General features: G+C 38.9%; 1 protein-coding gene across 3 annotated transcripts in view; it reads left to right on the top strand.

Annotated features, from left to right (window-relative positions):
* NDUFAF2 (NADH:ubiquinone oxidoreductase complex assembly factor 2) overlaps positions 1 to 22,990 on the top strand; it is a 74,949-nt gene that overhangs the window by 44,099 nt on the left and 7,860 nt on the right. For 2 of the 3 annotated variants that reach the window (XM_074811799.1, XM_074811800.1), the window contains exons 2-3: positions 3,552 to 3,641; positions 16,603 to 16,643. In XM_074811799.1, coding sequence (XP_074667900.1) covers positions 3,552 to 3,641; positions 16,603 to 16,643 — 131 coding nt within the window. The remainder of the gene's footprint in view (positions 1 to 3,551; positions 3,642 to 16,602; positions 16,644 to 22,990) is intronic. The other variant, XM_074811801.1, reaches the window with a different exon arrangement.

Here is a 22,990-nt window from a genome sequence, read left to right on the forward strand (position 1 = left end):
GTTAGTAAATGAATTACAATATAATCTCTTCAAACCACATAGCGCTTCAGTAAATAGGTATGCTCTAAAAATGCTTATTTCATCATAAAGTTTACAGCAATGCTGTGCAACTGAAATTTAGTCCGTTTGTCTTCAAGTAACAAAGACTGCGTTTTCAGTCTGTGCATTAAAAAAAAAAAAAATTTCTTTAAGTAATTTATAAAGTGTTTCTTCCATGGATTCTTACACAGACAGTGCAAATCAGCTGGCCAAAAGAGTCTTGGTCCTGAGTTCTCATGAACATCTGAGATTCATTCAATTTGAATGGGAATTGTGAATTGTTGCTTTAATGTGGTAGCTCTAAGCATGCATGTGTGTGAGAGGGTGATCCCATTTCCATCTGCTGACTGCAAAACATACTGGTATTTTATAGCCGACAAGGGCTCTTGCTCAGTATAGGAACCAAAACCATCCAGTTCCCTGTTGATGATGTTTTAAGAAATTGATATGGGAAGAATAATAATTTGGTTATAGAATAACACAAGTTTGGGATTATTCATTATTTAACTCTTTTTTGATCTGGAAGATTCTTCAATGGGTTTTTCTTAAGGCAAATGTGGATATATCAGATTTAGTGACTGCAGTGGAAATAGCTAGGATGTTTTGTGTGTAGAAGAGGGGCTCTTCCTTAGAAGAAACTCAAAAATTAAAATACTTACACCACCTGTGCATATCTACAGTTAACCATGGTTTTGCTGTGGAAATATAACTTAATTTCTAGGCTTCATAGTCTGTAGATAGGGCTGTAGAAATTTAGAAAATAATTAAGTCATTTGCTAGCCCCTCACATTTCATTTACTATTCCCCTTGCTGGCTTTAGCTACTCCTTTCTCATGCTGGCAGGCTGCCTGACTTCTGTTAAACACTTTTGCTTTCAGGATTTTGTACAAATTCACTTCAGCCATCACACATTGGCTTTCAGATAGGTTGGGACAGAAAGGCTTAGAGAAATTATGTGCAGTAAGAAAGTATATAAATCTAAAATGTGTAAATACTGTATCACTTGCTGAAAGATCTGTCCATTACTTAGATTTCTTGGCCATTTTGCCTGCTTGTAACTGCTGCAAAGTTGCAAATCTTGGCTACTTAAGAGTTTTGTGTAAATAATGTTATATCTGAGTATTCTAGTGAGTATTCTGTACATCTGTTTAATTCTTTCTGAAGTAATCTGCTTTTTGGTTTATGAGTTATTGGCTGTTACTTTTTGGATATGTTGGGTTTTATATAATCCCAGTTTGAAGTATTAATGGTTCTTCCATGTTTCTAAGATCTAGTGGTCACATGAAAATGAGGTTAATTTTAAAGCTAGAACTGTAAATAGTGGTTCTTACATTGCTGTTTGTAATTGAAATTTATTAAGTTGCAGTAGCAAAGTATTTGTTTGCAAATGTGGGAATGGATTAGTATAAAGCAAAACAGTCAATATCTTTACTATGAAAAAACACTAAACAGTAAAAGGTTTTAATCAAATCTAAAGAGGCTTCAGTGTGATCTTCAGTAGAAAACTATGCAAATTATTTGTCAGTGTTAGTCCACCAAAAGAAACCTAGGGGACAAGGCGAATCAGACAGTTTAAGTTAATTCATGTCACGTGTGCATCACAAATGCAGAGGCTTAAAAGCCAGCAGCACTCCTGCGTGATGATTCTTCAAAATAACATCTTTGGGAAATGATTTTCTGAGTTTGGCTCTACAGTGTGATTTGACTGTGGGATCTGGAAAATGAATTTTTTACATGTGTCTTATGAAAGCTTGAAGCAGAATAAAAAGTGGTATATTTCATTAAAAGTAGATTAGTTAAAAACACTTTATTTGAGAACCCATAAAGATGTAACATCAATCACAAGTTGTGACAGCAGGTAAAAAAAATACACTTCTTTGTTACTTTTGCTTATGTCAGTCTACTCAGACTGTTCCACCTGTGTAGGACTCGAATTATGGACAGTTTTTTAAAAGGTGCTGTGCTAACAGTAAAATCTAGTGACTTTCCAACAATGGAGAAGGGTGCTAATTCTGAGATTTGTATAGGATCAGACCTACATAGATAGGTCTTCAGCTTTTCTGGAAATCTTCTGTATGGGAAGAAAGTAATTCTGTATTTTTGGGTTTTTTTGTGGATAAAGAGGTTGAGAAATAGCATTATCCATTATATTGCTGAAAGGAAATTATTTTAAAGCAAGTGTATGAAGTATAATATCTTCAGCATAGAGGAACTGTGTACTTATAAAACAAGTATAAATCATATACCTTTCAACACTAATTAAAAGTACCTAATCTTGGAGATGAAAGTACGCTACACTATTTTCTTTGCCTGTTGGCATATCTGAAACAGAAAAAATGTTGCATCGCTTAAAAATAAAAAGAAATATTACAAAGCTAAAGGAGGTACTTAAAAAAGGAATTGCAGTTTCTATACAAGTTCTTATTTTACTTTATTAAATACTTAATAATGAACAACAGTAATCAGAGATGGGTGAATTTTAACTCCTGACTACTATCAGTTTTAAAATAACTTCATTTGAAATACTTGTTGAAAGCATATTGAAGGAATGAACCGGATTAATTACATCATTATAAAAGAAAATATTTTATGCAGATATTTCTCTTGAGTTTGCTCCATATGTTAAATTTTTCCGTATCAGCCTCCCAGGAAGGGAAGAAGCTGTGAGAAAAAGCCTGGGGAATGTTGTTAGTTTTTTTCCTTGTGAGAGATGGGGAACTTGCACATCTTTGCAGTATCTGCTAATTTTAAAAGAAAATTAAAATACTCTTTCTCCGTACAGTAGCATGATATCTGACAGTCAGTCTGCTGCGTGCTACATCACTGGTTGAACCTTAATTCTTCCTCTTTGGCAGTAGTAGAATCTGTGGGTGGGATGTAGATCCAGATTCTCCACACTGGCTACTCTTTCGATATACTGAATGTTCCCTATCGGAGAGCTACCTACTGGTTTTTGGTTTTTAACATAGAAAATACTTTGTTTGCAAGCATATATGTAAAGGCTCACATGCACAGAGCAATTGCCAGTGTTTAGAGATGATATGGCCTGACCACTTTGCAAAGCTAACCAGTGAACTTTCAGTGCTGGTTTTTGACTCGAGAACAGCATCAAGCTTCTGATCCCTCACTTGGAATAGTGTGGAAGATATCAAGGTGAAGGAAAAAACTGTTCTTGGAAAACTGATCGACAGTTCTTCAGAGAAGCATTCTCTAAGGGATACACTAAGGTGGATAACTTGGGTTAAAATATTTCTGTCATTAATAATCCAAGTCAGCTGTAGGACATGCAAGCTCTTGTTAAAGTTACTGAAACACATAGCATTTCAAATTGACATCTAGATGGTAATAATTTTCTCAGTATTTTAATCCTTCATTTTTATCCTGTAGATATCGTTGCACTTGTGTGAATAGGTACAGTTCTTTCAACACAATAACATAATTAGCAATTTAAATGTTATATAAAAATATATTTAACGGCCTTTTTTTCTTTTCTTTTTGTTTCCTGGCTATAGGGCAGATTATACCAGAAAGAAGATTTGTAGAAGCAATAAATCGTCAGGCATATCTGTATGAAATGGGTGACTTTCCAACAGAATGGGAAGGTAAATCCTGAATATTATGGGTTTATTTAAAGATAGTTTTGCCATTGCATGTAGATTCAATATTTTTAATGGAAAGCCTGACTACATGAATAGGTTGTCCATTATCCTTCATTTTGAGTAATGTGGGCTTTTGTTTAACTGTGTAATTGCAATTAATTCTTAAGGTAACCCCTTTACAAATAGGATAAATTATGTTTAGGAAATCAGTGCTTTAAAAAAATGTAAATAAAGCCTGTATGATCATGACTTGCTCCTATTAAAGGTGAAAATATTTGTGCCTGAGTGGGACATGATAGAATAACGAAAACTTAATGTGTTAAACTTCCTAATTACACCTTCACTGCAGTGTTAATTTGTAGGTTGGTTCAATTATTGGTGGCACAGTGATTTTTATTTTTTTTATGGTGGTATTTGGTTTCCTATGCTTTTCCTTGCACAAACTTGTAGGAAGTTTGAGAACCATTTTTTCCCACTGCTACTGATGAAAATTTTGTCTGAAAATTTGGGACATAAAAAGAAATTTAGGGAGGTTAGAGAAGTAGTTTAGGATCAGCTAAGCAGCCCTTAGAGAAAGCAGATAGGGAGTGTATGTTGGTCCTTGAGGCTGTAGGAGCTCGAGCCAAATGTGGTGTTAAATGTGGCTTAAAATCCAGGACTCTATAGCATAAGCAAGGAACCCCTGAAATAATAGAATAGTCTACCCATCATTCCACATGGTTTTTGGGGAGAATAATATCTAGGCATCTCGCAGAAGCTGCTAGGTTTAAAGCATCTTAAATTTTAAGCAGTATGTAGTTAAACTGTGGAATTCCTTGTCACTGAATAATCTGCTTGCTGGAAATTTGCATGAGTTCAAAAAACGGTGAAAGAATTTGTGGAAGAAAAATCCTTGTCATGCACAGATATTACTGTGGTTTAATTTGTCAGTGAGCTACAAATTAATGGAGGCTACAGTGTGTTTTGAGGAAATATCATATTATACTTGCTTTACCTCATTCTCTTTCCTTTGCACTCACTGTTGGCCCCTGGGGGAGATGATACTGAGCCAAGAGAAGACTTTGGTCCCATTATATCCCGTCATGGAGTCAGTAGAGAAACATCAAATGTTCCCATCTTGCATTTTATCATTGTCATTACACTGATTCCTATGAATTTTTTTTGGTAATCAACTAAGGCTAGGATTAACAGCTAAAAGCTTCTCAAAGGTGTTTGAACCTTATTAGCAGCATTTGCCAACTGTGGTGAAACCACAATATCAACAGCTTCTGTCTTCTACTGCCGCACTACCCACAATTGGCTGGCAAATCTTATTCTAGTTGCTGCTGTTTCTTTATCAGTCCAAGATAGCCATCTTCTGAAGGAGAGCAGCAGCCTGGCAGATTTATCCTTACTAAATCATCTGGTGCTTGAATGGGTATCTACCTAATCCAACTTTCTGAAGGTCTGCTTCCTCATCCCAAAGTTCTCCAGCCACTGCTGGTCATCTGTGTGTGACTGTCATGCAATCGCTCTGCACCACAAACACTGAGAAAAAGCCTCAGGTAACTGCTCTGCTGTGAATGAATTCTCATCTAAGACTTGCAGCTGCCTTTTAAGAGTTGAAAAGTGCAATCTACTAGTCTCTACCTGCACTTGGCTGGAATTAACAGGAAACAACATGGACAGTCAGACTGTCTCAGGTGTAGGCTAATCACCCTTTCACAAAGTGTCTTAGAGCAGTTCAGCCAGCTTGCTATATGAATCTGTTCCTTAGGACCTCCGGAATTGGTGTAGCACTAATAAGCCTGCACTGTAGCTCTCTGCAGAAACCTTAGCACAAATCCGTGTGACTCACACCACAGTGTGGTGCATGGGAGGGTACAGCTGTTTCGAAGGATGCTTTAGGCAAGCACCAATAATACATGGACCTTAGAGTCAAGGGTCAGGTACACTGCAGTACGGACTTCTCTAAAATGATGCAGCTGCCAGACCTGCGATCCACTTTTGCAAGTCAAGGCATCTTATTCAGGTTTGTTTTAAACAAGAAAAGGTAATTGACTAGGCAGTTGAGCTACATTTACACTCTTAATGCTGAACTTCCTCATCTTTGTAACTGCTTTTTTTTTTCTTTGTGATTTTCTCAGCACCAAATAGAATTCACAGAGAAAAGGAAAAGTATGCAGATAGGTAACAGTCTTTTCCTCTTAAGTACTGGATTTCTCTAGAAACAGAAAAGAAAGATACATGCATCTTTGTTTCCCCTATGCATTCCTTAAGCAGAATGGGTGTATAGTACATGTTTCTGACAGATAAAGTATGGGAATTCCACAAAAAAAGGCTAAGCTATATTTTTTGTCCAATGAGAATTTAGTTTTGTGGAAGTATAACATAATTTTAAAAAGCCAAAACTGGTACTTTTGCTGTGAATATAGAGGCTGTTCAAAGAATTATTGTGCCTTTGCTATATATTGAGGTGTGAATTACGGATGTGGGATGCTTTGAAGTTCAGTTCATCACTACTTCTTTTTTGCCTTCTGTAAAATGAAAAATTCTCAATGAGTAAGAAATGGAAAAGAATGGAAAGAGTAGCGATTCAAATAGTACTGTAAAAGCCAGTTATGTGAGTGGTAGCAGTTTAATACAAGCTTTTTAGACACGCTTTGTTGAAAAGCTCATTACCATTCTGTCCCTATTTTTACCTCTTTAAGATTGGCCTAGAAGTTTCCCAGGCCTGCAAGACCTGTGCTAAACTTTCACTCTGTATCTTCTGTCCAGACTCTTGAAAATTTCCCAATTCATTCTTTCTGTGGGTGTTCACTTTATAATTTGTGCTGTCGTGGATGCTGATCATTCCAGCAAACAGTCTGAGACTTTGCAGAAGGATTTCTAAAATACTTGCTGTTTTCTCTGAACAGTAAAAGATGAAGGTTATAAGGTTAGAAGGCTGTATAATATTTCTCACTTCTGTTTTCTCATTACTCTTGGAAATTTTGTGGATTTTTAGTGTTCTGAGTCCTCTCTTCTGGGCATCTCCCAGGGCCTTCTCTCCAAATCCTGTGTATGCACTTTGACATCTGCAGCCTCTGCTTCAGTTTTGAGTGGTTCAGCAATAGCAGTCTCCTTGCCTAGCCTTCTCAGGCTTTTCACTTTAAGGACTGTGCTAAAGTTTCTGCTGCCTTATTTCCTCTCCTTTTTCTTGGGATCTGCAGAGAGCTGCTTTCACTTGTGCTGTCTTTGTTCTGCCAGGGCTCAGTTTTTTCACTTGTGGATAATCCTTAATGGCCACCTGATTTAAAAGCAGTCATCCCAGCACGCTTTCCCTCTCCTTGTTTTCCTACATCACACTTCGACTAGAAAAGAAATCTCTTGTGACTGAAGTGAATAAAAGTATTGTCCCTGGAAACACTTATGGGCATGAGTTATCTGAGGAGAACTTGCACAAAAGGAGGTACAAGTGATTGTTTAAAGGAGCGGGAGGAGGCTTTAGTGAAATTTGAAGAGAGTCTGAGTTAAATCTCATTGTATATCTAAGACATTCAGCCTGGACAGCTGTTAAACTAAGGGGCTGATTTTGGTGTGGTGTTTATTAAGTTATAAACAAGTAATAAGGTAACTGAGACCAAGTAGAAAGCTATAAAGCAAATAGATACAGATAGATTACAGACTTAGTCTCTGCAAACTGTTTCTGAGACTCCAGAGGGAATGTTTGTGTATTAGTCCTGAGAGTTTACTGAATATAGGAATGAGAGTTTACTCCTGAAGGGGTTGCCTGGAACTTTTCTCCTGAAGATGTTAGTTATAATTGCTCCACAGGATTAAATTTCCTAAATTCTCAGACATGAATTTTACAAAAGTTCTGAATGTCCATTTTGTAAAACTTTCATAAAATTGAAACATGCTCAATATTAAAAGAATAGAATCATAATCCCTTGTGTTATCCTTAGTCATAGTGTTAAGCTATTTGTATACAGAAAATTAAGTTGATTTTCATTTTAAAAATCCAAAAGTGTGTTTCCTTTTGTACTGTACTTTTGAATTTGGAATGTAATCCATATGTCCGATACAAATATTACCTGTTTTTGTTTAGGTGAAGCCCCTTACATTTTACTACAAAGTGGGAGTGCATACTTTTCCCTAGGCAATATGGATCCATACAACCTTTCTGTATTCTTTGTTCTGTAGAATGTGTAATTTACCTCTTTGGGAGAGGTCGATAGTGCTCCTTAGAGGAGATTGATAATTTTACAAACCTATAGAGATTCATGAGATTGCACGCTTCATGCAGCATTTTATTGCCCATCTACTCCTAGTCTTTTTTTTGTGTTTCCTGGTAACATTTAGTGATTAATGGGAGTCTTAATTTGCATGCTCACTTTTACGCTCATTACAGTGTGTTATGTGCCAGTAGGATCTTAAAGTTCAATGAAAAACTCATGCATACTAATAAGAATGCAAATGAGTGCTGATGAAAAAATGTGACGGTCTCAAGGTAGGAAATGTCCAGCTACCTTGCAAATTCCTCATAAAAAGTAGCATTGCGATGAGTACAGAACGCAGGAAGTGCCATCCAAACAAAATTAGAAGCAGCATCTTAATTAGTTTGCAATGGAGGCAATGATACATTTTGCCAGAGCTCTGGGGAGCAGGGAAGTGTGTTGTGGTTGCACTCAGTACCTTCTCTACTTTAGCTGGTTTAAAGCATCTTGGCTGACAATGGTGAGGGCATTTTGTTTTGTTAGTGTAGGGAACGAGAGTGTTCATGTGGAAATCTTTTCCAGCTGTAACTGTCACTGGACACTTTTTAATTAAGTATATGCATGTCTGGATATGTGTTCAAATAATATGTAATAAAGCACCTACCTGCCTTGTTTCCATCAACAAACATTTAACTGTACTGTAAATCTGTTCAGTAATTTAAATCTGCTTTGACTAAAAGTGTAACAGAGACCACAAAGAAAGTTGGAAGAGCCTTTCTTTTGCAAAATTGTATACACTGAGTATTTTTCAAAGACAATGCAAAATGTCTTAATTTCAAGACAACATTTACTTGTTTTTTGTTAAAATCAGTGCTAACTCAGTAGTAAATCACTGGCTATATTTTTGTATACATTCATTCTTCCTTTAAATGTTACCATTAATTTCTCTTATGCCCGAGTTATGAGGTGGTGGTGGGCTTCTGAACCTTGTGTTGGATGCTCAAAATATTGTTGATAATGTAAAAAAAAATTGAAAGGCTTTTTAAAATTTCCTGTCTGAAGGTGGGGATTAAATATATTAGAGTCCTTCTATTCTTCTCCCCAAAGACTGATGAGTGGTCATGTGAATTATTAGAAAAATGTATTACTTCTGAAAGACTGATAAAACTATTAAATGCTAAAGTGCAATATATTACAATGTACTCAATTCAGATTATCACAGAATCACAGAATCATCTAGGTTGGAAAAGACGTTGAAGAACATCCAGTCCAACCATTAACCTAACATTGGCAGTTCTCAACTACACCATATCCCTAAGCGCTATGTCAACCAGACTCTTACACACTTCCAGGGATGGGGACTCCACCACTGCCCTGGGCAGCCCATTCCAACGCCTAACAACCCGTTCTGTAAAGAAATGCTTCCTAATATCCAGTCTAAACCTTCCCTGGCACAACTTGAGGCCATTACCTCTTGTCTTATCGCTCATTACTTGGTTAAAGAGGCTCATCCCCAGCTCTCTGCAACCTCCTTTCAGGTAGTTGTAGAGGGCAATGAGGTCTCCCCTCAGCCTCCTCTTCTCCAGACTAAACACCCCCAGTTCCCTCAGCCGCTCCTCGTACGACCTGTGCTCCAGACCCTTCACCAGCTTCGTTGCCCTTCTCTGGACACGCTCGAGTAATTCAATGTCCTTTTTGTAGTGAGGGGCCCAAAACTGAACACAGTCATCGAGGTGCGGCCTCACCAGTGCCGAGTACAGGGGTAAGATCACTTCCCTGTCCCTGCTGGCCACGCTATTTCTGATACAAGCCAGGATGCCATTGGCCTTCTCGGCCACCTGGGCACACTGCTGGCTCCTGTTCAGCCGGCTGTCAATCAACACCCCCAGGTCCCTCTCTGACTGTCAGCTCTCCAGCCACTCCTCCCCAAGCCTGTAGCGCTGCTGGGGGTTGTTGTGGCCCAAGTGCAGCACCCGGCATTTGGCCTTATTGAAACTCCTACAGTTGGCCTCAGCCCATCGCTCCAGCCTGTCCAGGTCTCTCTGCAGAGCCTCCCTACCCTCGAGCAGATCAACACTCCCACCCAACTTGGTGTCATCTGCAAACTTACTGAGGGTGCACTCGATCCCCTCGTCTAGATCATCAATAAAGATGTTAAACAGGAGTGGCCCCAAAAGCGAGCCCTGGGGGACACCACTCGTGACCGGCCGCCAACTGGATTTAACTCCATTCACCACAACTCTTTGGGCCCGGCCATCCAGCCAGTTTTTTACCCAGCAAAGCGTGTGCCCATCCAAGCCTCAAGCAGCCAGTTTCACCAGGAGAATGCTGTGAGAAACAGTGTCAAAGGCCTTACTGAAGTTAAGGTAAACTACATCCACAGCCTTTCCCTCACCCAATAAGCAGGTCGCCCTGTCGTAGAAGGAGATCAGGTTTGTCAAGCAGGACCTGCCTTTCATAAACCCATGCTGACTGGGCCTGATCATCTGGTTGTCCTGCATGTGTTGTATGATGGTACTCAGGATGAGCTGCTCCATCAGCTTCTTGGGCACCAAAGTCAAACTGACAGGCCTGTAATTTCCTGGATCATCCTTATGACCTTTCTTACATATGGGTGTCACATTGGCCAATTTCCAATCTGTCAGGACCTCCCTGGTCAGCCAGGACTGCTGGTAAACAATGGAAAGCGGCTTGGCGAGCACCCCAGCCAGCTGCTTCAGCACCCTTGGGTGTATCCCATCCAGTCCCATAGACTTGTGTATGTCTATGTGATGCAGTAGGTCACTGGCTATCTCCTCCTGGAATGCGGGGGGGTCGTTCTCCCAGTCTCTGTCCTCTGGCTGAGGAGGCTGGATTCCCTCAGTACAACTAGTCTTGTTATTAAAGACTGAGGCAAAGAAGGCATTAAACACCTTAGCCTTTTCCTCATCACTCATTGCCATGTGTCCTCCTGCGTCTAGCAGGGGATGGAGGCTCTCTCTGGTCTTTCTTTTGCTGCTGACATACTTATAGAAACATTTCTTGTTATCCTTGATTGCTGAAGCCAGATTAATTTCTAACTGGGCTTCAGACCTCCTGATTTCTGCCCTGCATAGCCTCACAGCCTCTTTGTAATCACTGTGTGTGACTAGCCGCTTCTTCCAAAAGCTGTAAACTTTCCTTTTCTCCCTGAGTTGCAGCCAAAGCTCCCTGTTTAGCCAGGGTGATCTTCTCTGTCACTGGTTTCTCTCACAGCACCTGGGGACCGCCTGCTCCTGAGCCATTAAGACTTCCTTCTTAAGGAGTGCCCAGCCTTCCTGGACCCCTATACCCTTCAGGACCGTCTTCCAAGGGATCCTTTGAAGCAGGTGCCCAAACAATACAAAGTCAGCCCTTTGGAAGTCCAGGATGTCAGTTCTGCTTCCCCCTCTCCTGGCCTCTCTAAGGATAGAGAACTCTATTATTTCATGATCACTGTGCCCTAGTTGTCCTCCAACCGCCACATCATCCACCAGTCCTTCTCTGTTCACAAAGAGGAGATCCAGCAGGGCACCTTCTCTGGTTGGTTCGCTCACTAGCTGTGTCAGGAAGTTGTCTCCCACACATTCCAGGGATCTCCAGGACTGATCCCACTCTGCTGTGTTGTATTTCCAGCAGATGTCTGGGAAGTTAAAGTCTCCCACAAGAACAAGGGCAAGTGATTGTGAGATTTCTCCTAAATGCCTATAGAATATTTCATCCACCTCTCTGTCCTGGGTGGGTGGCCTATAGTAGACTCCTACTACAACATCTGCCCTGTTGGCCTTCCCCCTGATTCTAACGCAAAGACACTGCACCCTGTCTTCACTACACTTGTACTCAAAACAATCATAACAGTCCCTAACATACAGCGCCACCCCACCGCCTCTCCTTCCTTGTCTATCCCTCCTAAAGAGCTTGTAGCTATCAACTGGCGCACTCCAGTCATGGGAGACATCCCACCATGTTTCTGTAACAGCCACTACGTCATAATTTTCCTGTTTCATCACGGCTTCAAGCTCCTCCTGTTTGTTACCCATGCTGTGTGCATTGGTATACATGCACTTCAGATGGGCTGATGTTTTGCCCCCTTCCCCCTTCAAATCTAGTTTAAGGCTCTCTCAATGAGCCCAGCTAACTCCTGCCCCAAGATCCTTTCCCCCTCTGGGACAGGTGCATCCCATCTGATGCCAAAAGGACTGGTGTCCTGTATACCAACCCATGACTGAAAAATCCAAAGCCCTGCTGGTAACACCAGTCTTGGAGCCACAGGTTCATCTGTTGAGTTCTCCTGTATGCTTCTTCATCCATCCCCCCAACTGAAGGGATGGAGGAGAATGCAATTTGTGCCCCCGACCCCTTAATCAGTTTCCCCAAGGACCTGAAATCTCTCCTCATTGCTTTAGGAGTTCTCCTGGTAATGTCATCACTACCTACCTGAAAAACCAGGAGAGGGTAGTAGTGCTTGGGTCTCACTAGAGCGCGGAGTTTTGCCTTGAGGTTGGTGCAGGCCTTGGTGCAGGCCCCAGGGAGGCAGCAACTTCCCTATGAAGCAGGTCCAGTCTGCATATTGGGCCTTCGACACCCGCCAGAATGGAGTCACCCACTACACTGACTCTTCTGGGGTTCTTTTTAGAACTGGTTTTAATACCTGGTCCAGAACGACCCGGCCTTGGTGGACCTTGGTCTTCCTCCTTGTTTGTCTCATTTTCTTCCTCCTTCTCCATTCAAAAGTTCCAGGGCCCCAAATCTATTGTGAAGGGACAATTATGTTTTCCTTGCTTTTAATTTTGTAATGTATCTTTAGTTGTGGTTTATATACAATATTTCAGAAATATATTTGCACAGAGAGAATGTTATGTATTAAAGCTAACTAACTTCATTTTATGGCTACAAAGAGATTTTAGTAAATTTTGTTACTGTATTTCTCCTTCAGCAACATAGCAGTGAAGGTATCTTTTATTAAATAATGATTTTCTAATGCAGCTCATTAGACATGTTAAAATTAATTTACCTGTAGTAATTTGGAAAATGGTATCCAATCTTTGTGTCAGCAAGTTTTATTTAGGGTTAAACTGAAAAAGATTTGTGGTTCTGAAATTTATTAGAAAGAAGGAAGGTTGGTAGCTCCTACACATTCAAATGCTTGTTAGAGCTGGAAAGAAAAATAGCACACTGTTATAACTGTCCATTATTTCTGTACTTAAATAGATACAGTCTGATAATGGAATGTTTGAAACGAGAAATCTTCCTAAATTATGGATTATTTTGTTGCTTTTGAGTGTTGGTACTAATTGAGATCTATTAATAAATGAAAATGTGTTGTGTAATGCTCCTTGCTTCGCAGCTTCTGTTCACAGGACACATGTCATTGTGTTACCATTCACTGTTCTGTCTGTGGCTTGTTAAACTGAGGCAGATAATTAAATGATAAAAACTTCTAATAGAAGCATTCCATTCATCTCAAAATTATTAAACAAATAACTGCCTAAAAGTTCCATCCGCTATTGAAAGAAAACCTAAATGTAACTGTTATATTTCAGCAGTAGTTTCTAACTGCAGCTTAATTATTGTAAAATTTCAAATTTTAAGAATTTTTCTTTAAGAATCACTAATTGTAAACAGTTGAAGTTGAAATGCATCTGGTGTCTTAAGAAAATACTGGCAATTTCAAAAAAACGAAGCAGTTTTTAGGTGCTGAGAGCTGTGGAATTGGAACTAGTCATACTGTACTTCCATGTGACAGAAGCAGAACAGAAGATGATACTTTGTTGAAAAGAATCCCTTAAATTTCATCCACAACAACCCCCAGCAGCGCTACAGGCTTGGGGAGGAGTGGCTGGAGAGCTGACAGTCAGAGAGGGACCTGGGGGTGTTGATTGACAGCCGGCTGAACAGGAGCCAGCAGTGTGCCCAGGTGGCCGAGAAGGCCAATGGCATCCTGGCTTGTATCAGAAATAGTGTGGCCAGCAGGGACAGGGAAGTGATCTTACCCCTGTACTCGGCACTGGTGAGGCCACACCTCAATGACTGTGTTCAGTTTTGGGCCCCTCACTACAAAAACGCCATTGAATTACTCGAGTGTGTCCAGAGAAGGGCAACGAAGCTGGTGAAGGGTCTGGAGCACAGGTCGTACGAGGAGCGGCTGAGGGAACTGGGGTTGTTTAGTCTGGAGAAGAGGAGGCTGAGGGGAGACCTCATCACCCTCTACAGCTACCTGAAAGGAGGTTGCAGAGAGCTGGGGATGAGTCTCTTGAACCAAGTAACAAGTGATAGGACAAGAGGTAATGGCCTCAAGTTGCACCAGGGAAGGTTTAGACTAGATATTAGGAAGCATTTCTTTACAGAACGGTTAGTTAGGCATTGGAATGGGCTGCCCAGGGAGGTGGAGGAGTCCCCATCCCTGGAGGTGTTCAAGAGTTGGGTTGACATAGCACTTAGGGATCTGGTGTAGTTGGGATCTGTCAGTGCTTGGTTAATGGTTGGACTAGATGATCTTCAAGGTCCTTTCCAACCTAGATGATTCTGTGAAATTTTGAATGTTTAAAACTTAATTTTTATGAAACTTTTTAAACTGCTACTTTTCCTTTTTTCTCCAGCCATATCTTTTATTGGTGAGTGTCTAGTATACATACTTCACTATACCTGATATCTCTACCACTTCCTTGCTTTTCTGGATGACGTCAGAACTGCTGCTAAGTACAGACAAAGGTGACCTGTCAGGAGGAAAGGCTCATGTCTATGATTTTCTCTAGTAGCATTGTTGATGCTTTTACAAAGAGCATCTGCAAGGCTGCCAGCTGAGAAGTGCCAGTCTTAGTCATGTCAGTTTAGTCTCTGATCTTGCCAGATTTTGTGATTGGAAATCCTCATAAAATTTAAATGTTTGATTTTGCTACAGGTACATGCAAGATTTTCTAGTTCTATAGAAGTAATAGAAAGTCATTTAGTTGTATTTTTGATTATCTTAAGGGACTGTTTTTCCTTCCATTAACATAAAACTTTTTCAGAAAGAGTGATGTTGACTGTTCAGTGCTCAGTCGCTTCACTACAATGACAAATTTGGGTCTAATCTTTGTTAGAACCAAAAGACCTCTGAGAAGAGCTGGCAGGGACTGCTTTTAAGAAAATATTTGAGAATGGTATTTAAAAGAACACATCTTCAAAATGTGTCATCTGATAGACAAGAACCAAAAGTAATACCTTGCTTTGTATTGTTACAGATATTTTACCATTAACCTTGAGTTAAGGCTGTTGGCCTTGCCATCATGGCTAAATTCCAAGATATGTAATACCATTTTGCCTCATTTAATTCCATTGTTAATGTTAATTAGAAGCTATTCCTCCTAAAATCAATTTCATAATGTTGCTGAAGCAGAGTGGTGTTAGTGTTTCACCCTATGTGTAACTGCATTTTCAGTAGTGAGGTGACATTATGACTGTACAGCTTCTAGTGTTTTGGACTTGCTGACTCATTTCCTAGTTCCCCTCAAAATACAACACAGATGGTATTAGAAAATTAAAATTTAGAATAGTTCCTTCTTAAAGCATTTCTGAAGCTTTACAGACAGCTACAGATCAGACCAGGAATTTGACTGGTGATAATGAAAATGTCATTTTTGGTTTAATTTTTCAAGCACAGTACCAAAAGTCTTAATTATCCAAACAAACATACAAAAGAACATTTTGCCATATCTCAGCCCTTGGAACTATCTTTCCTTATGTTTGTCCTTCTGTTCATTACTGGCCCCTTACATTCTGCTACTCATTCTTTTGAAAAATATGAGCAGAAAAGACAAATGTCTACAAAATATGCAACCCAATACCTACCAATTGTGTGGATTGGAAAGGCATGAAAAAATGTTACAGTAATGATACTTTTGAAGAGTGATGGAGATTACCTTGTCCACAGTCAGGTGATTTGTTTGTCTAAATAATGACTGTAATAGTTGAAGCTATCTCTAGTAGTTCATCGACTGAATGAAGCAAGACCCGACAGAGTGCCACTTCTCTCTCTGCATTGGGATCCCTTTGGATTGCTACCTCTAGTCAGTCCCACACTAACCATCAGTGTTTGCAGTGGGAATGGGCATAAGTCTATTGATTTTGATTCAGGACAATTGTCGTTGCCATTGCTTTCATTCCTCTGGTGTCTTTTCCAGCATGAATTGACTGAGATGGAGAGAGCCTTCCTTCAGTTACAGTACCTCCCCCTTGATGGAGTGGGTAGTCCCGCACACCCATAGGGCATGGTGCAGTCAGGGCTCTGCAGCCCCTCAGTCAGGTTTGGGGCTCTATCTTGCATCCCTGTAAAGGAATTCCAGTTGGCACTCACATAGATAGGTTTTCAGCTTTAACAATGCCTGAGGCACGTACAGGAATCCTTTTTCTCCAGAGTGGCAACAGTCATCTTGTAATTTTCTCAGGGTGAAGCTCAGATCTTGTGTAGGAAGCTCAAAAATAGGCCTGGGCCATGAGCCCTGCTTTTTAAGCCCTGTTTTGGCATCCAGGGTGGTGTGTAAACTGTGCCCAAGCTCTTCTCACAGAGGTGATTTTCCCCTCCCCTTTTCCTTCTGTGGAGAGTATTGACATGGGAAATGACATCTTGAGTCTTTATGCTTTGGGAAATGATATGGCTTGCCAGGTTGTGGCAAATTCTATTGTAATGTTTTATGTAAACATTTGTTTTCTGTTACGAATTCATCATAATTTTGAGTTGTAATGATCTTTTAAGTTTTGAGTTTTGGTGATCTTCAAAATAATCCATTTGATTTTTATTTCTTTTGCAGCATGGATAAGGAAGAAAAGAAAGGATCCACCCACCACTGAGGTGAGAGAGATGAATTGTCTTTAAATTTTCAACTGTTGTAATTAAACTACAATAACTAATTTATAGTGGACTCATCTGTCCAGTAATTTGTCACTTTTGGGGGAGAATTCAGCATGCTGCTTGCATAATTAATGACATTATACACAGACTAGATATCTAAGAAAAAGAAAAAGAAAAGGAAATACAAACTCCAGTGTTCTTTATTTGTTACTTTTATCTATGTGAATTCTTTAAGATGATCTACATGGATTCTTTAAGATGATCGTGGCCATTGAAGAGTTTCTTTAACTAAATGAATTCTGAAATTATTGCTATGAATTTTTAAAATAGGTCCCCTATGTATTAATGCAAGGATTTTTTTGTGGTAATTGATGTTAAAATGCAGGTTTCAAATCCAGTTGCCAATGGATTCATCAGTACAGGAAAACAAATTGCACTAACATTTTACAATGCTAATGAGATGGAGGAGTTGCAGCCATGACTTCTTCCTTAAGTGGTTTGTAATGGAATGAAGCAGGGAAATATCCCACAGTCTTTCATGCTGAATGAGTTTGTAAAGAGTGGAAGGCGTTTGGCTGTTGATCTGTGTATACAGATGCACGCACATACACTATTTGCCCTGGATTTGTATTACAAGTTGCTAAGCACCAGCTAGGAATGAGTGAGTAGATGAGGCATGGTTTACTACAGAAGATTCAAACTGACACCCACAGAGGCAGATACTTGACTTGGATCAGTAGGAATAACTGTGTTGAATTCAGTGAAGCTATGCTGGCACGCTCTAGCCAAAGATTTGGTCACTGAGATCTGGAATATGCTGTTTTGTGAAAAGTTTGCCTGCCTGCCTGTGTGCTAAGATGATCTGGGGAAGGGCTATAATACACTTATGAACAGAAGAAGTTTAAGTTAAATTTATCCTTGAAGGTTTTTAGGACTTACAGCAAATTAAGACGCTTTTCTTTGCATTAACATTCGGGGAAGCATTAAGTGTGATTTTTAAAAAAAAAATTTCTTTTTTCCCCCTCCTTCCCCATCCTAGTTACTTGTGAGGAAGTGATACTACACCAGTTGTTCTGTCTAAGCTTGGAATGATCTCCTTTTAAGTAGCTCTGGCTTATAGTAACTGTATACAAACAACTTTTATTGTTGAAATTACCACCTCATTTGGTATTTGAAGATGGGGGGTGTTGCATGTCTTTTATCCTATCATTTCCATGAGACAGACTGCCGTGGTAATTGTGCTAAGGTAAACCTGCTCCAGAGAATGCAGGCAGCCTTGGGTTTGAAATTGGTGTGGTAAAGCTCCTCCTGGCACTGGAGTTGTTGGTTCTGCTTCAAAATAGGGAGCAAGGTGAAAGGTGAGAGAACTGTGGTTCAATAGTGTTCTAAATATTTTACCTTCCAGAAAAAAACAGTTTATGGAGAATGAAAGATTATGGGAGTAATGGTGCACTGAGAGTTTCAGGACTGCTTATACCTTCAGTTTCATGAGATAATAGATCTGAAAAATAGTTTAGCGTCTAGGTTCTTTACCTGCGGGGATGTGCATTGCCCTTATCAGAGCAGAAGTGATATACCAGGAATTTGAAAAGTAATTATCTTTTCTTTCAATTAATCTCTAAATTGTTTTTTTCCTGTATAAGAAAAGGTGGTTCAAATATATGTGTGTTAAAAATTCTTGCTAACATTTTGAGAATAATGCTGCAGTCACATTTTAAACATTTGATAGTGCATCTTAATTTTTTTTTCTGTATTAGTGTAGGGTGATATGTATGATCTACTTTTCTTCTGGTTTGAAACTGTTATACCACAAACTCTTATACCACAATATTGTTATAAATATAATCATACTGGTGAAGTACATATAGAATACTGTTTGATACCTATTTGTAGGACTGATTTGCTTTAGTGTTTTAGCTGCATAAACATTATTGGCTGCTATTCTGTATTATATTCCCTTTTTGACAGTAATGCTGATATGGTAAACTGCTGTTTGACAGCTATGGAACGAGGGAGTATTTGTGACCATATTTCATGTTGAAACACTGTATAACAAATCTCCTTGTTGTTTCACATAATTCTCATGAGACTAGACTATTTCTGAAAAAGGATGCAAAGCCCACAAATTTTGCATTTTTGCTATAATGACATTTTACTGTCAACATCATGTTATAACACCACAAAACAGCATTATAGTTCCTAAAGCATAAGTTTCTGGAGCTGAGCCTATGTTCCTACCTTGATGACATGTAATATCACCTTTTTTGATGGTTTTCCTTTTTTTTCTTGTCCTTTGCCCATTGCTTTTTTTTTCTTTCTAAAATGACATACATTAAATTTTATTAAAATTTCTGTTCCCTTTCTCTGCTCTGTTTGCCTACCATCTCCATTTAGTATTTTATGTTTGGTTTTTTTCATATTTGTCAAACTTGTCTTTTATTCAGCTCTCGGCTATGGATGATAGAGGTTGCCAAACTGCTCAGGCTATCAGGTCACATGATAAGCTCTATGATCAAACTTTAACTGAAAATATTGCAGAGACACGGCTTCACAAATCATCTGGATCTTACTCATCTTAGTGATAGCACTGATAACCATATTTTGGGAACAAATGGTTTGGTGAATACTGTAGGCCAACAAAATGGCCTTCATAATCATCATGAAGTGTCAGTCACCTACGTGAGAAGGAACTTGAGTTGTCCTTCCTTACACTGGTCAAGGTAGCTGGGTCATGACACCAGCTAAGTCTGTTGATGATGTTCTTAAGACTTGATAATGTTTTAGGTTCAGCCCATTCTTTCTTCCACAAACACCTAACTGATCTTTCTCTGTTTCTGTTATAAAGCTTTCATCTTCTCCCAGAAGAAATTGCTTTACATATCTTTTTCTTTAGATTCTACTTTTTTTTAAAATGGAAGAATACTCCAGTGACTTCACAAGACAACTTGTTCAGTGTTAAGTGTCTTGCATACTTAACGTTTTCTTTCCTTCCTGTGCCCCCACTGTTTTTCCCTATTTTTGGAGAAAGTCACTTATTCTGTGTACTGGGCTAGTCATAACCCAAGAATGCTGCTCATCGCTTTGGTTGTTTCTAATCTGACCAGTAATGTAAAGCATGTTAGTGGTCGGAAGCCTTGGATTTTAAAAGCCAGCTTCTGGGATACTGGAAACAGTTGGTTGCCTTTTGGTTTTATTACAGCTTGAAATATGCCAAGTATCAACTCAGTTATGATGAGGGTGATAACTTTGCAAATGAAGGCAGATCAAGTTGTTTCTTGTCTTGTACTTAAAAATATTCTGTTCCTATGGTAATCAGGAAGTCCATCTCAATAGAGAGTTTTGTATCACATCTGCACCCAGTGTAAGCATGCATGTGTGTATACACATACATATACACATACTGCTTTATAACAGGTGAAAATCTGAGCTCATATATATATATATTTGCATTACTATCACATTCTGTCATCTGTCCCTTTATATATATTTTGTGTATGGTTATATATGTTTGGCTGAGGAAAAATTGTCATTACCTTTATTCCTGTGCAGCTGTAAATTATATTTTAACCAATCTAACAAGTGATGAATAGTTAAGTAGACTATTACATTTCTTTGTTATGTATATAGGAAAATAGATGTATGTAGTATGGTTTTGGGCAAATAAGAAATGTGTCCTTGTCTAGAGAGCTTGTAGTTTTAAATTAATGAAAATGTTTTTAAAGCTACAAACATTAAAATATCTTTAATCAAATGCTATTTTGTGGAAGCAGGTTTAATAATTTATCACTTTACATGAAAATTAATTTACCTGCTAGGCATTAATATTGTCAGTATTTATTAACAAAAGTTGTCTTGGGATGTAGCAGTTGTTTTACAGGAGTGATGTTCCATCCATGCAAATTATTTAAGAGGCTATTCCCATCCATTCTTCAAGCCATAGTCCACTTTCAGTATGGCTCATTAACTAGGTTGTAAGGTAAATGGAAACGTGCTGTCTTGCATACACTCCTACCTCCCAGTTTTTCCTTCTGGCTACAGATTTCACTCCCGACTTAAAACATGGCACCTTTATGTTTTGGATTTTTCACATCTCATTTGCAAAGGAAAGAAAAAATGCTCTTGGGAGGCAGGGGGAAAACTCTTGAAGACTCCTGTTCTTGGGCTTATTCCATCACCAAATGTAAAAGATGTTAAACAATGTAACACCTATAGGACCACTGTGGGTATGTCTCATTCTTTCTATGCACCGTCATGAATTTCAGGCAAAGTTCTGCTGGTAATAACTTCTCAAGACTTCTCAGCGCTTTGTTGATAGGCAACTTTGCATGACCTTCACAAGCTTTGCTGCATTCAACATCTGTTTTAATTCTGGGTCACACTACCTTTAAAAAAATGCTTCATTTAAAGTTTCAGACAGCATTATGTAAATATACTAAAAATACTAATGAAAGAGATTGTTATTTTCTGTTGGTGCAGCTCCTGATTGAGATAGTGGTTGGATGTATAAGGTACGTGTAAGCTTTGGTTATGGTGCCTGTTTCAAAAGAGTATCTACCTCTCTATGTGTCTCTCATCTTTATACAATCAGTGCATATGTAACATAAAGCCAGATTTTCCCACACACAGATAGTGGGAGTCATATCAAAATCGGTTTAAGTATCTTGTATCTAAGACACATTGAGTCTTAAGCTTCTAAACCTGGAAGAAACTAAGAGGCATATTTTTAAGGATGTAGCAAACCTTAAAAATATCAGATATATAGTGAGCTTTTCAGCCTTTCTGTGCCTAACTTCTGTTTGATTTCTTTAGTATTTCTGATGTCAGAAGGCATCAGATTTGTTGGGGGTTTTGAAGAATCCTTCTGTCTGTAACACAAGGTACCTGAATGTATTTAGAAATCTAACCCTTATTTTTTCCTGTAACAGACCTTGTAAGTACTCACTACTTCTGACAATGTCCTGAGATTCAGGAATATCTGAGTACTCGGCATTGTTCATGGCCTTGTCTGTAGAATGGAGATAGAAATAAAGTTACAGACTATCTTGGGGGGGGCAGAAAATGCGTGAGGAGGAACCAGACAAGGTTCTCCTGACAGTGCCTAAAGAAACTGCTATGGAGAGAAAAGTGGTTTGTCTCTGAACCTGCCAATGCAATATCCTGCAGTTGCTAGAGGTGTACCTGTAGTAACACTACTCCGTGAACACAGATCCTTAAGTCATCTCACTGTTAAGTTAGATGCCACTTCCTCTGTAGTGCACACAGGACTGCATAGCTACAAGTATTCTCAGTTTGAATTGAAAACTCACTGTTGCTTTATATGCATGTGTATATATGTTAATATTTCATGGGAAGTAAGTAGAATTGAATGTTCCTTTAATTAGTGTTAAGAGCCTGAAAATAGTTTGAAATAGAAAACCACAGTAAATTACTGTTTTTCTCATGCATTATGTACTTGTTACACAGTAATAAAACTCAGTGGCTTCTGAATTGCAGAGTTGGATGGAAGGTGAAATGTTAAAAAAGGAAAATTTTTGTGACAGCTCCTGTCTTCTTTCAAACTATTTCTAGCATTTCCATAATTATCTGTTTTGACAACCTCCTTGTCAAGGGAGGCACAATATACTTCAGTGAGTTGTAATAAGCATAAGGTTTCAACGATTGTTTTTCCCTCCCCCCCACTCCAAATAATTACATTGAAATTACATTCTGTTTGGTTGCCACAATGCATACCCACTTCTCCCATTTATTTGATCACAAGTACTATTTATGTGAGAGATTGTGTGATCAAAACTAGCTTCAGCCATGCAGATTAGTTTACACAGAATTCACAGTCCTTTAACCAGAATGGGATGCAGTTTAAAGAAATTCTTTGTTTGACACTGTTGGGATTGCACGTTATAGTTTTACTTTGATCTTCTTTCACAGATGCTTCAGTCAAGAAGTTTTAAAATGAGAACTCTGTCATGGGATTGTGCATTCTTGCATAGAGAACAGGGCTTAGCAAATGAGTATTTTACTCCTGAAGCCACAAAAAGCTGCAGAGTATGACTTACAGTTCTGGGAAATGCTATTAAAAAAAACACAGGGATAAGCAGCTCTCTGAGTGAAATATTTTCCACCATTGTTGTCCAGGATCACAACCAGGATTGAAAATGTGGGACATATTCAAATTACTTGACTTGCACTAAGTTATGCATGATTCCAGAGAGGATTATTACTCAGTGTGAAGGGCACTAAAATTTGACAGTATAAAGATCTAAACTACAAAGGTCTAAATATCTAAATAGAAGGCATTGGTCAAAGAAGTCACTCAAAAAATTTTTTTTCAAAATTGAGAGCTTGAGAAC

The sequence above is a fragment of the Strix aluco genome, chromosome Z, assembly GCF_031877795.1.
Source record: "Strix aluco isolate bStrAlu1 chromosome Z, bStrAlu1.hap1, whole genome shotgun sequence".
Taxonomy (NCBI): domain Eukaryota; kingdom Metazoa; phylum Chordata; class Aves; order Strigiformes; family Strigidae; genus Strix; species Strix aluco.